The 12,822-nt window shown below is 47.4% G+C and overlaps 1 protein-coding gene across 1 annotated transcript in view; it reads left to right on the top strand.

The window, feature by feature from the left end:
• The first annotated feature begins 1,978 nt into the window (after nt 1–1,978).
• Nucleotides 1,979–12,822, top strand: part of LOC114603308 (gastric inhibitory polypeptide receptor-like) — a 45,854-nt gene continuing 35,010 nt past the window's right edge. Inside the window, exons 1-2 of the mRNA XM_028742188.2 lie at nt 1,979–2,446; nt 11,317–11,497. Of these exons, the coding sequence (XP_028598021.2) occupies nt 11,441–11,497 (57 nt within the window). The 5' untranslated portion in view covers nt 1,979–2,446; nt 11,317–11,440. The remainder of the gene's footprint in view (nt 2,447–11,316; nt 11,498–12,822) is intronic.

Below are 12,822 nucleotides of genomic sequence, written 5' to 3'. Positions count from 1 at the left end.
AGAACTCCATGCCAACAGATGTGTGGACTGCTACCCTCAGCAAGTGTAAGTTGTGGGTATGAAAAAAACAACCCATAAACAGTGTGTCCAAATTACTGGTCTGTGTGACTGTTCAGTGTTCAACTTAATTAATAAAATAAAAGCACAGTAAATATTAACAAGGGCTGGAATTGGTGAAAGCCTAATCGTCCCAACTTTGCTACATTAATTGACACTTGTAGTGGAAAAGGAAACCATCGTCTAGGTTCAAGCCTGAGCAAACAGAATCAAACTTCCTGATAAGGTGTCACAAGAGTCTTTCAACGAATGGGCAACACAGCTGGCTCCTCTGGATGTTATTGCCAGAAAATCCTGGCCATCTCTGATGAAAAATAGACACTGTCGGAGTATATGGGAGGGGTTAGGATTTAATGCAAGATTGGTTTTTCATTTGCCACAGATGCACTTGAACTGCAGGAGTAGCTTAGTTCCTAGGAAAGGGATGAGTACTGATTTAAAAGTTAAATTATTGTTATTTTTAAGTCGCCCAGATATAATATCATGCCCGGTGCTTAATTTGAACCCCTTAGCCAACCCCTTAGCCAACTTCGAAAGCTAAGGCTTAGGTCCTGGATAGCATTGCCAAAAAAATTAAACCATACTCTAATTTAAACAGGGACGCAGGTGGCGCTGTGGGTTAAACCACAGAGCCTAGGACTTGCCGATCAAAAGGTCGGCGGTTCGAATCCCTGCGATGGGGTGAGCTCCCATTGCTCGGTCCCTGCTCCTGCCAACCTAGCAGTTTGAAAGCACGTCAAAGTGCAAGTAGATAAATAGGTACCGCTCCAGCGGGAAGGTAAACAGCATTTCTGTGCACTGCTCTGGTTCGCCAGAAGTGGCTTAGTCATGCTGGCCACACGACCCGGTAGCTGTACGCCGGCTCCCTTGGCCAATAAAGCGAGATGAGCGCCACAACCCCAGAGTCGGTCACGACTGGACCTAATGGTCAGGGGTCCCTTTGCCTTTGCCTTGCCTAATTTAAACATAGCCAGACCTTACTTATTTGAATTTTGCCAATATCGCCCAGCCTCCTAGGCTGCCATCCATGCTAACATTCCTAATTTTGAGAGCACTCTGTCTGCCCAATTAAAAAGTGCTGTCCTTTCATGGTCATTATAGCTGGGAATCCCTTTAATGCCCCAGTACAGTTATACACAATCAGACAACACTCATCACTTGGCAGATGTTGGGGGGAAACTTCTATTTTAATTGCTGGTTTTGAATCTCTTCTGATGTGTTCTAATTACTGATTTTAACTTGTTTGTTTTCATCGCTCTGTATTTTATAACAACGTTTTTAAATATCGTAAGCCGCCTTGAACCCCAGCTTTGGAGGAAGGTGGAAAATATAAGTAAGGTACATTAAATCGGTGTAACTTGCAATAATCACACAACCCTTTTGATAATCTTACAGATGTACCTCTTCTAAGACAAAGATAATATGGCGAGTGGCTTTGATAAAACCATTTTCTCTTTGAATTGTTGTTTGCAGCTAAAAAAAGAAGGGAAAATAAAATCCAAAATTCTGCCATCGTATCATTTAAATCAGGGGTTAGCAAACTTTTTCAGCAGGGGGCCGGTCCACTGTCCCTCAGACCTTGTGAGGGGCCGGACAATATTTTGAAAAATAATAATAAATGAACGAATTTCTATGCCCCACAAATAACCCAGAGATGCATTTTAAATAAAAGGACACATTCTACTTGTGTAAAAACACGCTGATTCCTGGACTGTCCGCAGGCCGAATTGAGAAGGCAATTGGGCTGGATCCGGCCCCTGGGCCTTCATTTGCCTACCCACGATTTAAATCGTTTTTGCGCACCGCTCTTAGGGAAACACTGCAAAAAATAAAAAATAAAAAGTCGTTGTTATTTCCACAGGACTTTGTAGAGTGCCCAGTGTTTTGTCACCATTTCCCCTGCTTTCTTTCTTTCTTTTTTATTTTCTCCCCCTGCCCTTTGCAAAGCAAACATCCCCAGCCTGCATCTCCAGCAATGGTAAACACAACAGAGCAATAAGGTTTCCCCTAGACGCCACCCATTCCCTCCCTCCACTGCTGCTGCCTCAAAGTTGCTGGACGAAGCCTGGATTGCGTGTGCATCTCTGGAACAGCTTCCAAGGGGCGCGGGCGCAGTCAAGTCCTGGGGGGGCATGGAGCACATCCCACGGTCCCCAGAGAGGAAGAGAAGACGAGAGGAGCAGCCCACCTTCCTGCAACGATGCTTCTTCGCCCCCTTGCCTTTCCTCCCAGCAGCTGTCTCCTCTCCCTCCCCGCTCTTGAATCACCCACTCCTCCTGCCTTGACAAGGCGCCTTTTAACTCCAGAGCATCAGCGGAGAGGACTGCCAGATGCGCTGGGCTGCGGCTGGATGGCAGAGGAGCCAGGAAGCAATCGCTCACCTTAACAGGTAAGCCTGCCTGCTTTTCGTCCTGGTAAACAGAGAGGCAGTTTGGGTTCTCTGGGGTTCTCCTTCCAGCAACAGGGTCTCGGGACTCTGTCCCTTCTGCTTTCTCGTTTGCGCGTCTGGGATCCTGTAGTTTAGAGAGGAGGCGAGCAAGAAACTGTTGATAAGATGCTTGGCATTGAGGAAGTTGGCAAAGGAAAGGGCTGTCCCTCTCTCCCAACACTGCAATGCATGGAGGCTAAATGCTGGAAGGTTTGGGACTGTTGCAGGAATTTATGTATAGGTTGGGGGGGGGGTTGCCCCTCCAGCAGATATCAAGCACACGCAGCCCACTACTAAAACCAGCACAATCGCTTTTGTGACTTTTGTGATTTGTCCCCACAAAACACTTCATTGCAGTTTCTTCCTATCTATTCCAAGGGCCTTTGCTGCACGATACCAAATGTAAGAATTCACTGATAAATGTATCTATGTACTGGCTCACAGGGAAAACTCCAGAAATTCATATAGACATGTGAGCTCAGCTGCTCAGCAGCCCCTCTGCCTGAGTGATGATCCCTGGCATCCTGATACCTGAGTGCCAGACAGGTAGCCATTCCAGAAATAACAAACCCAGATGAAGACAAAAGGGTGTGATTAACTTGGCTGGGAAACAGCGAAATGTAAATATCTCTTTTGCTTCACTTGATGGGTGTTTGGTGGAGGGCAAGGAGAACCATGGGGCAGGGTCCAGGATGCTCAGATTACTGCCACCAGACCTCCCCTTTCATGATGTAACCATGATGTATGAGTGATGTAGTTTTGGGGGGGTGTAACATGGGGATGAGCAGCTAATAAAAGTTTGGGGGCTCTTTTGTTTGGGGCTTCCATCTTGTTCCACCTTGTGGCAGGTGGGAGTCCTGTTGCGACAGTCTTCAATCAAGACCAAGCCTACTGGCTGCTGTTTTGCTCTGGTATTCCTGGCTGGTGTCCTTGTTTTTTGTCCAAGGGAGCCCTCAGATTTCTCCGTTAACAGGGGAAATAAAAGAAAGTCCTTCTTCGCTCAGTGCAGAGTTAAACTGTGGAACTCTCTGCCTCAGGAAGGAGCGATGGACACTAACTAGGGTGGGTTTAAAAAAGAATTAGACAAATTCATAGAGAAGAAAGCTAGCAGTGGCTATGAGCCACAAGAACGATGCTCTGATCCCAACAGTCAGAGGCAGCAATACTCCTGAATACCAGTCGCTGGAGGGGAGAGGGTCTTGTGTTTGAATCCTGCCCTTGAAACCTCAATTACTTATTACTACTGCTTGTGGCGCTGTGGGTTAAACCACAGAGCCTAGGGCTTGCCGATCAGAAGGTCGGCGGTTCGAATCCCTGTGACGGGGTGAGCTCCCGTTGCTCGGTCCCTGCTCCTGGCAACCTAGCAGTTCGAAAGCACATCAAAGTGCAAGTAGATAAATAGGTACCACTCCAGCGGGAAGGTAAATGGTGTCTCTGTGCGCTGCTCTGGTTCGCCAGAAGCGGCTTAGTCATGCTGGCCACATGACCCGGAAGCTGTACGCCGGCTCCCTCGGCCAATAAAGCGAGATGAGCACCGCAACCCCAGAGTCGGTCACGACTGGGCCTAATGGTCAGGGGTCCCTTTACCTTTACCTTATTGCTTCGTTCTCTTAAATAGGGTTATGTTTAAAACTTTTTTGAGTTTCTGCCCTGTTTTGAGTTTGTTTGAAACTTTAAAACCTCAATTTCTTATCACTACTGCTCGATTCTCTTAAACTTGTCATTGAGGTTATCATAACTTTTTTGTAAACTCGAAGAAGCATTTCCAGTCCTGCTCTTGAGCTTGTTTGATATCACTTAAAATCTTACAATTTCTTCATTTCCTTCTGAGGAAACTGATTAGTTCAGTGAAACGAGTTTTGTAGCCGGCATCTCGTTAAGTTTCTGTTTAATTCTAGTTTATTTTTTGATTTTTGTTATTCTATAGTCGATTACTTCTCGTTTCAGGGATTTTCACGGTATTTTCTTTTGTTCTGTGTAATTTCTTGGTTCCGTGGCTGTCTCTTTTTCACTGAATCCTGCCCTTGGCCTGATGCAGTACCCCCTCCTTCTGTTCTCATGTTAGTTCTTTGCTGTAGACCAGTGTTTCCCAAACTTGCCTCTCTTAACTGTTTTTGGACTACAACTCCCATCACCTTTAGCTAGCAGGACCAGTGGTCAGGGATGATGGGAAATGTAGTTCAAAAACAGCTGGAGACTCAAGTCTGGGAAAGTCTGCTCTAGACCAGCTGGGGTTTTTTAGAAAGGGCCTTTCGGCGTGGGGTTGCCAACTTTCTTGAAGCCAGCTGTTCCTATGCCTTGAGCTGCAGCAACTTCATTTCACAGGTGGTAAAGAGAGATTTGATCTTCTCTATGGCCTGAAAGCGGGTGGCGTTGTGGGTTAAGCCACAGAGCCTATGACTCGCCGATCAGAAGGTCAGCGGTTCAAATCCCCGCGACGGGGTGAGCTCCTGTTGCTCGGTCCCTGCTCCTGCCAACCTAGCAGTTCGAAAGCACGTCAAAGTGCAAATAGATAAATAGGTACCACTCTGTCGGGAAGGTAAACAGCGTTTCCGTGCGCTGCTCTGGTTTGCCAGAAGCGGCTTAGTCATGCTGGCCACATGACCCGGAAGCTGTACGCCGGCTCCCTCGGCCAATAAAGCGAGATGAGCGCCGCAACCCCAGAGTCAGCCACGACTGGACCTAATGGTCAGGGGTCCCTTTACCTTTACCTTATGGCCTGAAAGGTTTCTGAAGATCGATTAGAGCAGGCATAGGCAAACTCGGCCCTCCAGATGTTTTTGGGACTACAGCTCCCATCATCCCTGAATAGAGTTTGTCTATGCCTGGATTAGAAAAAGAAGAGGGTGTGGTCCCCCCCCCCCCCCGATTGGCAAGCAATCTTTTGTTTTGTGTGGCAGAGGAAATAAAATTTTGGGAGGAGGGTGTGAAATTACCCCTGATTGGTTGCCAGGCGGAAGGTGCTTTGGGCAGCTTTCATGTTCCAAAATGTTGTCTAGCCCTTGAAGATTTCAAATAGGCACTGTATTGATATTGACAGATGGACACAAGTTTCAAAACTCCTTTGAATGACAACCTTTGGGTGCCTTCCAGCTCTGAAATTCTATGATTTGATGAAAAAGCTTCAGGGATCAACTGGATCACAAGAATGGCATCTTTGCTATGACCCTGACTTTGATGCCAGAACTTGGAAATAAGTCCTGTTGATTTCTGTTGGGCTTCTCAATACTGAAGGGGCAACCAAGGTGGTTTTTGGGTGGGGGTGTCAAAGGGAAGGCCACAACTTTTATTTATTTTTTTAAATTAATATGTGGGAAATGCCTTTAACAGCAGCTGGTTCTGATAGTATATGAACAGTGGAAGCTTTTCATAGAATATAAAACTAAGAGACTTGGCTGAGATGGCAAAGTTGAGGTGTTTAATTAGAGAAAAATTATTACTGACATTTATTAAGGATTGGAAATTTCTTGTGGACTTTTTTTGTGAAGGAGAAAATGAAGATGGGAAAAATACTGGTTTATAGAAGGTAGAATGGCTGGATCTTATGGACTGAATACTATATTTAACTACAGGGCAGAGAGCTGGAAGTCCTTTTCTCTTCCTCTTTATTCCTCTTTCCTCTTTTGCTTTGTCTGTCTTTTGGTCTTCCTTTTTCTTGTCTCTTTTCTGACTTTGTTTTGCTTTTTTTAGTCATTAAGTAGCTGTTTTATATCCGTATATTATAAAAATATTCTTTGTCACGGGCATTCATTTTTATATATCTCTGAATAACTGTCAATGAATAAATTAAGAAAGAAGTAGCAGCTTTGCACAGAACGAAGAAAAGCATTTCCACCAAAGGATATCTTTGTGAAGCCAACTGCTATTAAAGGCAGAGGAGCAGGAACAAGGAAAAAGAGTTGGCAACCCTATCTGAGGGGGGCAGCTGTGTGTCCTTAAGGCTGAAAATACGCCAAATTTTATCGCAAGCTACGGCTTGCTTCTGAGTAAAACTGCTGAAGGATCATTTCCTTTCCTTCTGTTTGGTTTTGCAGATTATCTCCATGTAAAAGAAAGGGCACAGGGCTGTTTCTGATACTTACAATATCCTGGTTTCTGGCCAGGCCGTCTCTCCTTCTTTTAATCAAATAAAAAGGTATTTTTATTTAGTTTATACATGAGGAAGAGCAGACAGACCAGGTCTGCGTCAGAAGCCTAAGGAGCGGGAAGGGAGCGAGAAGGATGAGGGCAGCGGGCAGAGGAGACCGGTGGCAAAGTCCTGGTTTGGGACAAGAGAGTTTGACCTCCGAAGTTTCCTGATGGAGAATAGAATGACCCTATTTTCATCAGAGAAAGACAGGGTGTGACATCTCTGCATCCGGAAGCTTCTCCCGCCTTTTCATCTTCTGCACACATAGATGTCAAATGCACACATTTCATGTTGTTGTTGTTTAATCGTTTAGTCTTTGTGACCCCCTGGACCAGAGCACGCCAGGCACTCCTGTCTTCCACTGCCTCCCGCAGTTTGGTCAAACTCACGCTGGTAGCTTTGAGATCACTGTCCCACCATCTCGTCCTCTGTCGTCCCCTTCTCCTTGTGCCCTCCATCTTTCCCAACATCCGGGTCTTTTCCAGGGAGTCTTCTCTTCTCATGAGGTGGCCAAAGTCTTGGAGCCTCAGCTTCAGGATCTGTCCTTCCAGTGAGCACTCAGGGCTGATTTCCTTCAGAATGGAGAGGTTTGATCTTCTTGCAGTCCATGGGACTCTCAAGGGTCTCCTCCAGCACCAGAATTCAAAAGCATCCATTCTTCGGCGATCAGCCTTCTTTATGGTCCAGCTCTCACTTCCTTACATCACTACTGGAAAAACCATAGTCAACTTTTCCCTTTTCTCGTGAAGAATCCTATTTGGAATAAGGTAATTTCCCTTTAAAACAAAAAACAGCAAATGTTACAGCTATGACACATCTACATCAGTCACCTATTGCAACTCTCTCTGCCAAGCCTACCTCACATGCTCGTTGTAAAGAAAAAAAAAGTGTGAAGGAAGGGAAAGTGTACAAGACCGTCAACAGATAAATGGAACAAAATAAAATTTTAGGGGTAAGCTGCCTTGAGTCCCTGTCATGAAAAAGGTGGGGAAGAAGAAGAAGAAGAAGAGTTTTGGATTTGATATCCCGCCTTTCACTCCCTTTAAGGAGTCTCAAAGCGGCTAACATTCTCCTCTCCCTTCCTGCCCCACAACAAACACTCTGTGAGGTGAGTGGGGCTGAGAGACTTCAGAGAAGTGTGACTGGCCCAAGGTCACCCAGCAGCTGCATGTGGAGGAGCGGAGACATGAACCCAGTTCACCAGATTACGAGTCCACCGCTCTTCACCACTACACCACACTGGCTGTCATGAAAAAGGTGGAGAAGGAGGAGGAGGAGGAGGAGGAGGAGGAGGAGGAGGAGGAGGAGAAGGAGAAGGAGAAGGAGAAGGAGGAGAAGGAGAAGGAGAAGAAGAAGAAGAAGAAACTGAGGGAATGATCAGGACCATACCAGCGAGTAAAATCTTATTGAACCTAGTGGGACTTACTTCTGAGTAAAATTGCTTAGGATTGCAGTATAAGGCTCCATTGACAGCAATAAACAGTCCACACGTTTCCTAAGAAATGGCTGGCTGCTGAAACATTGCAGTGAAATCATTTAACGTGGATTGGAGACAATTTCCTTCAAAATTACAAAATTCGTACGCCATCCTCACCATTTCCTTGGTGTTTTGTTTTCAGGATAAACAGGACTCCCATTTTTTTTACACCTATGCACAGACACACTACTTGTTCTCCAAGACATGGAGGGGAGCAAAAAAAAAAGGAAAAGCGGGACAAATTGACATGGCTTCTGTAATTGCGGGACTGTCCCTGGGAAATCGGGACACTTGGAGGGTATGAGAGTAAGGCAGTCTCCACAGGTGCCAGGGACAAGCAGTGAGGCATTGGAAGATGGCCTGCCTTGCGTGGTCTAAGCTAGCATGGCACAGCTCTGGTTGTTGTTGTTTAGTCGTTTAGTCGTGTCCGACTCTTCGTGACCCCCTGGACCAGAGCACGCCAGGCACTCCTGTCTTCCACTGCCTCCCGCAGTTTGGTCAAACTCATGCTGGTAGCTTCGAGAACACTGTCCCACCATCTTGTCCTCTGTCGTCCCCTTCTCCTTGTGCCCTCCATCTTTCCCAACATCAGGGTCTTTTCCAGGGAGTCTTCTCTTCTCATGAGGTGGCCAAAGTATTGGAGCCTTAGCTTCAGGATCTGTCCTTCCCGTGAGCCCTCAGGGCTGATTTCCTTCAGAATGGATAGGTTTGATCTTCTTGCAGTCCAGGGGACTCTCAAGAGTCTCCTCCAGCACCATAATTCAAAAGCATCCATTCTTCGGCGATCAGCCTTCTTTATGGTCCAGCTCTCACTTCCATACATCACTACTCGGAAAACCATATTTTTAACTATACAGACCTTTGTTGGCAAGGTGATGTCTCTGCTTGTTAAGATGCTGCCTAGGTTTGTCATTGCTTTTCTCCCAAGAAGCAGGCGTCTTTTAATTTCGTGGCTGCTGTCACCATCTGCAGTGATCATGGTTCTGATATTGGTGCCCAAATAAGATTCATTTTCCAGTCAAATCAGCTTCTGTACATGAAACTGGAATGCCAACTTGCCCTTTGCTTCAGGGAGCAAAATGTCTTGGACCTGCCCTGTTTGGAATTACGGGGAGAAGACGACACACGACTTGCCTTGTTGTCCCTTCCCTGTTTCCTCTGTCCTTCCGCTGTGCCCCTAATGTGCCCAGCCGGATGAGGCCAGCCCCCTCCTGTTTTAAAGTGCATTGCGGAGAAGTGAGCATTGATTTCCAATTTTTACTTCCTCCTGACAGCTTTTAGCCAAGTAAACATCGCTGAGCGCGGAAACAAGACACTGACAGCTTGTGGATAAATGCCCGAGGGCTTCGTCCGCATCCTGAAAAGCGAAAGGAGGGAGGAGAAGTGGAGTGCGGCACAGTGGTTAGAGCAGCATTCACCAGCCTGCTTTTGGCTGCTTGGGATCAGATCACAGCACCAGTGGCGTAGCGTGGGTTGTCAGCACCCGGGGCAAGGCAAGTAATTTGCGCCCCCTAACCTGTGGATTTGCGCCCCCTAACCCATGGATTTGCGCCCCCTAACCCTAACCCCCAGATGTTGCGCCCGGTGCGGCCGGCCCCCCCTGCACCCCCCACGCTACGCCACTGCACAGCACACACCCAAGGCTGGCAGAGGGCAACTGGTTGGAGGGAGTTGGACTCTCAAGGCATCTTGCTAAGCACACACTCTTGGCGGGTTCCCGTGAGAACCTTCCGGAACAGCAGCTGACAGAATGAGAAGTCTAGGGCCTATTTTAGGGCACTTAGTTTTGAGCAGCCCTCTGTGGCCTAGGAATATAGGGGCAAGGGGACTCTGGCTGGAGGGAAATGGATTAGCTGAAGAAAAGGACCCATAAGAGCCCAGATCTGGGGAAGTGGCAATAGCAGCCTGCATAAACCTCTGCCCAACAGGGGAGTATCAGTTAAATTCCAGGTGACCTATTTATTCTGATCTGTTTGCAGGGAGGTTAGACAAAGCTGAGTCAAGCAAGCATTGTCCCACACTTTCTGGTGCATTTCCTTGTCGCTTGTTGTTGTTTAGTCGTGTCTGACTCTTTGTGACCCATGGACCAGAGCACACCAGGCACTCCTGTCTTCCACTGCCTCCCGCAGTTTGGTCAAACTCATGCTGGTAGCTTAGAGAACACTGTCCAACCATCTCGTCCTCTGTCGTCCTCTTCTCCTTGTGCCCTCCATCTTTCCCAGCATCAGGGTCTTTTCCAGGGAGTCTTCTCTTCTCATGAGGTGGCCAAAGTATTGGAGCCTCAGCTTCACGATCTGTCCTTCCAGTGAGACCTCAGGGCTGATTTCCTTCAGAATGGAGAGGTTTGATCTTCCTGCAGTCCGTGGGACTCTCAAGAGTCTCCTCAAGCACCAGAATTCAAAAGCATCCATTCTTCGGCGATCAGCCTTCTTTATGGTCCAGCTCTCTCTTCCATACATCACTACTGGGAAAACCATAGCTTTAACTATACGGACCTTTGTTGGCAAGGTGATGTCTCTGCTTTTGTTGAGCAAGAGCCCCATGTCAATGTGGATTGAGCACCCTGAATTTGCCAGCATGCGGTTGAATCTCATCTAGAAATCGGAGCTGTCTGGAAAGGCTCTGTGGTTTTTTTCTTTTAAATGTTTCTTTTAAATTGATTTTTAATTTCCGGTAACAAACCCGTATAGGGGACGCGGGTGGCGCTGTGGGTAAAACCTCAGCGCCTAGGACTTGCCGATCGCATGGTCGGCGGTTCAAATCCCCGCTGCGGGGTGCGCTCCCGTTGCTCGGTCCCAGCGCCTGCCAACCTAGCAGTTCGAAAGCACCCCCGGGTTCAAGTAGATAAATAGGGACCGCTTTCTAGCGGGAAGGTAAACGGCGTTTCTGTGTGCGGCTCTGGCTCGCCAGAGCAGCTTCGTCACTCTGGCCACGTGACCCGGAAGTGTCTGCAGACAGTGCTGGCCCCCGGCCTCTTGAGTGAGATGGGCGCACAACCCCAGAGTCTGGCAAGACTGGCCCGTACGGGCAGGGGTACCTTTACCTTTAACAAACCCGTACAAGGAATATGGAGCTTAGTAGTTCTACAGAGAAGAACGTAAAAATGTCTAATAGACTATTGTATTTTAATATTGTTGAAAGCAGCCCAGAGTGGCTGGGGAAACCCAGCCAGATGGGCAGAGTATAAATAATAAATTATTATTATTATTATTATTTCACCCCCAGAACTCTTCTACCGAACGTGGGTCCAGTGTGGATGGAGGCGGACTGCCACTGCAGAAGGCTGCTAGCCAGAGGAGCCTGAGATGGATGTCCCTCACTGGCCTTGTGTCTGTTCCGCAGCCAAAGCATGCAGGGATCCCTTGATCTCTTCCTTTTGCTTGTCTTGCTCCAAAAGAACGCGGAGGTGAGGCTGGGGGCGAGGAGCAGGGTCTCATCCGCATCCTAATACAGCGGACACTCGGGTTGCGAACATGATCTGTGCAGGGATGCACATTCGCAACCCGCAGCGGCGCGTCTGCACATGCGCAGGTTGCAATTCGGCACTTCTGCACATGCGCAAAGCGCAAATTAGCGCTTCTGTGCATGCGCGATCACCGAAACCCGGAAGTAACACGTTCTGGTACTTCTGGGTTTCAGCGGGTCCGTATCCCGAAAAAATGCAACCTGAAGCATCTGTAACCCAAGGTATGACTGTATCATAGACAGGGCCAGATTTAGGTTTGATGAGGCCCTAAACTACTGAAGGTTATAATAAATAATAATAATAATTTTTTATTTATACCCCGCCCTTCCTGGTTTAAAAACTGGGCTCAGGGCGGCAAACAGCAAATAGAAAACATTGATTAAAATGCGACTGAAAAACAGCATAAAATACAACATAAAACGCAGCATCAATATCAATAAAATTCAAAAATTCAGAGGTCGGGCGGGGGGGACGGGACAAAACAAAAAACCCAGTCAGTAGACATCAAATGATCACCAGGGCTAACTGGCCAAGTTGCTCCTGCTAGGGCCAGCAAGGAGACCAGGGAAGAATTTAAATGTGGGGTTCCAGACAGGGTTTCTTCATAGAAGAGGAAAGGGGGAAAGGGAATAGAGGATCAAGCTAATTCAAATTGAAGGTCAGGCACTCCTGCAGGGCCCTAGTGTCGTGGGACAGAGCATTCCACCAGGTCGGAGCCATCACTGAAAAGGCCCTGGCCTTGGTGGAGGATAGTCTGGCTTCCTTGGGGCCCTTTATATGTCCAGCTGTCCTTTGTCAACAACAAATGGCCGCTGTTTTTTGTGTTGAATATACGCTACAGTACAGTCATACCTCATGTTACATTTGCTTCATGATATGTTTTTTCAGGTTGCATCCCGCGGCGACCCGGAAGTACCGGAAAGGATTACTTTTGGGTTTCGCTGCTCGCGCATGCGCATAAAATAACTTCACGTGCATGCGCAGAAGCGACGAATCGCGACCTGCTCATGCACGCAGACACGGGTTGCGTTTTATTCATGTTGCGAACGGGCCTCCGGAACGGATCCTGTTCGCAACCAGAGCTACCACTGTATATGGTAATTTATGGGCCTAATAGGTATCTAAAGCCATTTGCGCATGTTGCCATGGAACCTGTTAAGTTGTGGGTGAACATATCAGACGACACAGTGATTCTTCAAACAGCTCTTGTTTATTCACAGGCCAGAATAGAACTGCACTGAAGGGTTCAGCCAGCCTGCTTATAT

This window comes from Podarcis muralis, chromosome 7 (genome assembly GCF_964188315.1).
Source record: "Podarcis muralis chromosome 7, rPodMur119.hap1.1, whole genome shotgun sequence".
NCBI classification, from domain to species: Eukaryota; Metazoa; Chordata; class Lepidosauria; order Squamata; family Lacertidae; genus Podarcis; species Podarcis muralis.
Note: the sequence above shows the minus strand (reverse complement) of the source record. Positions and strands in the feature narration are given on the sequence as shown.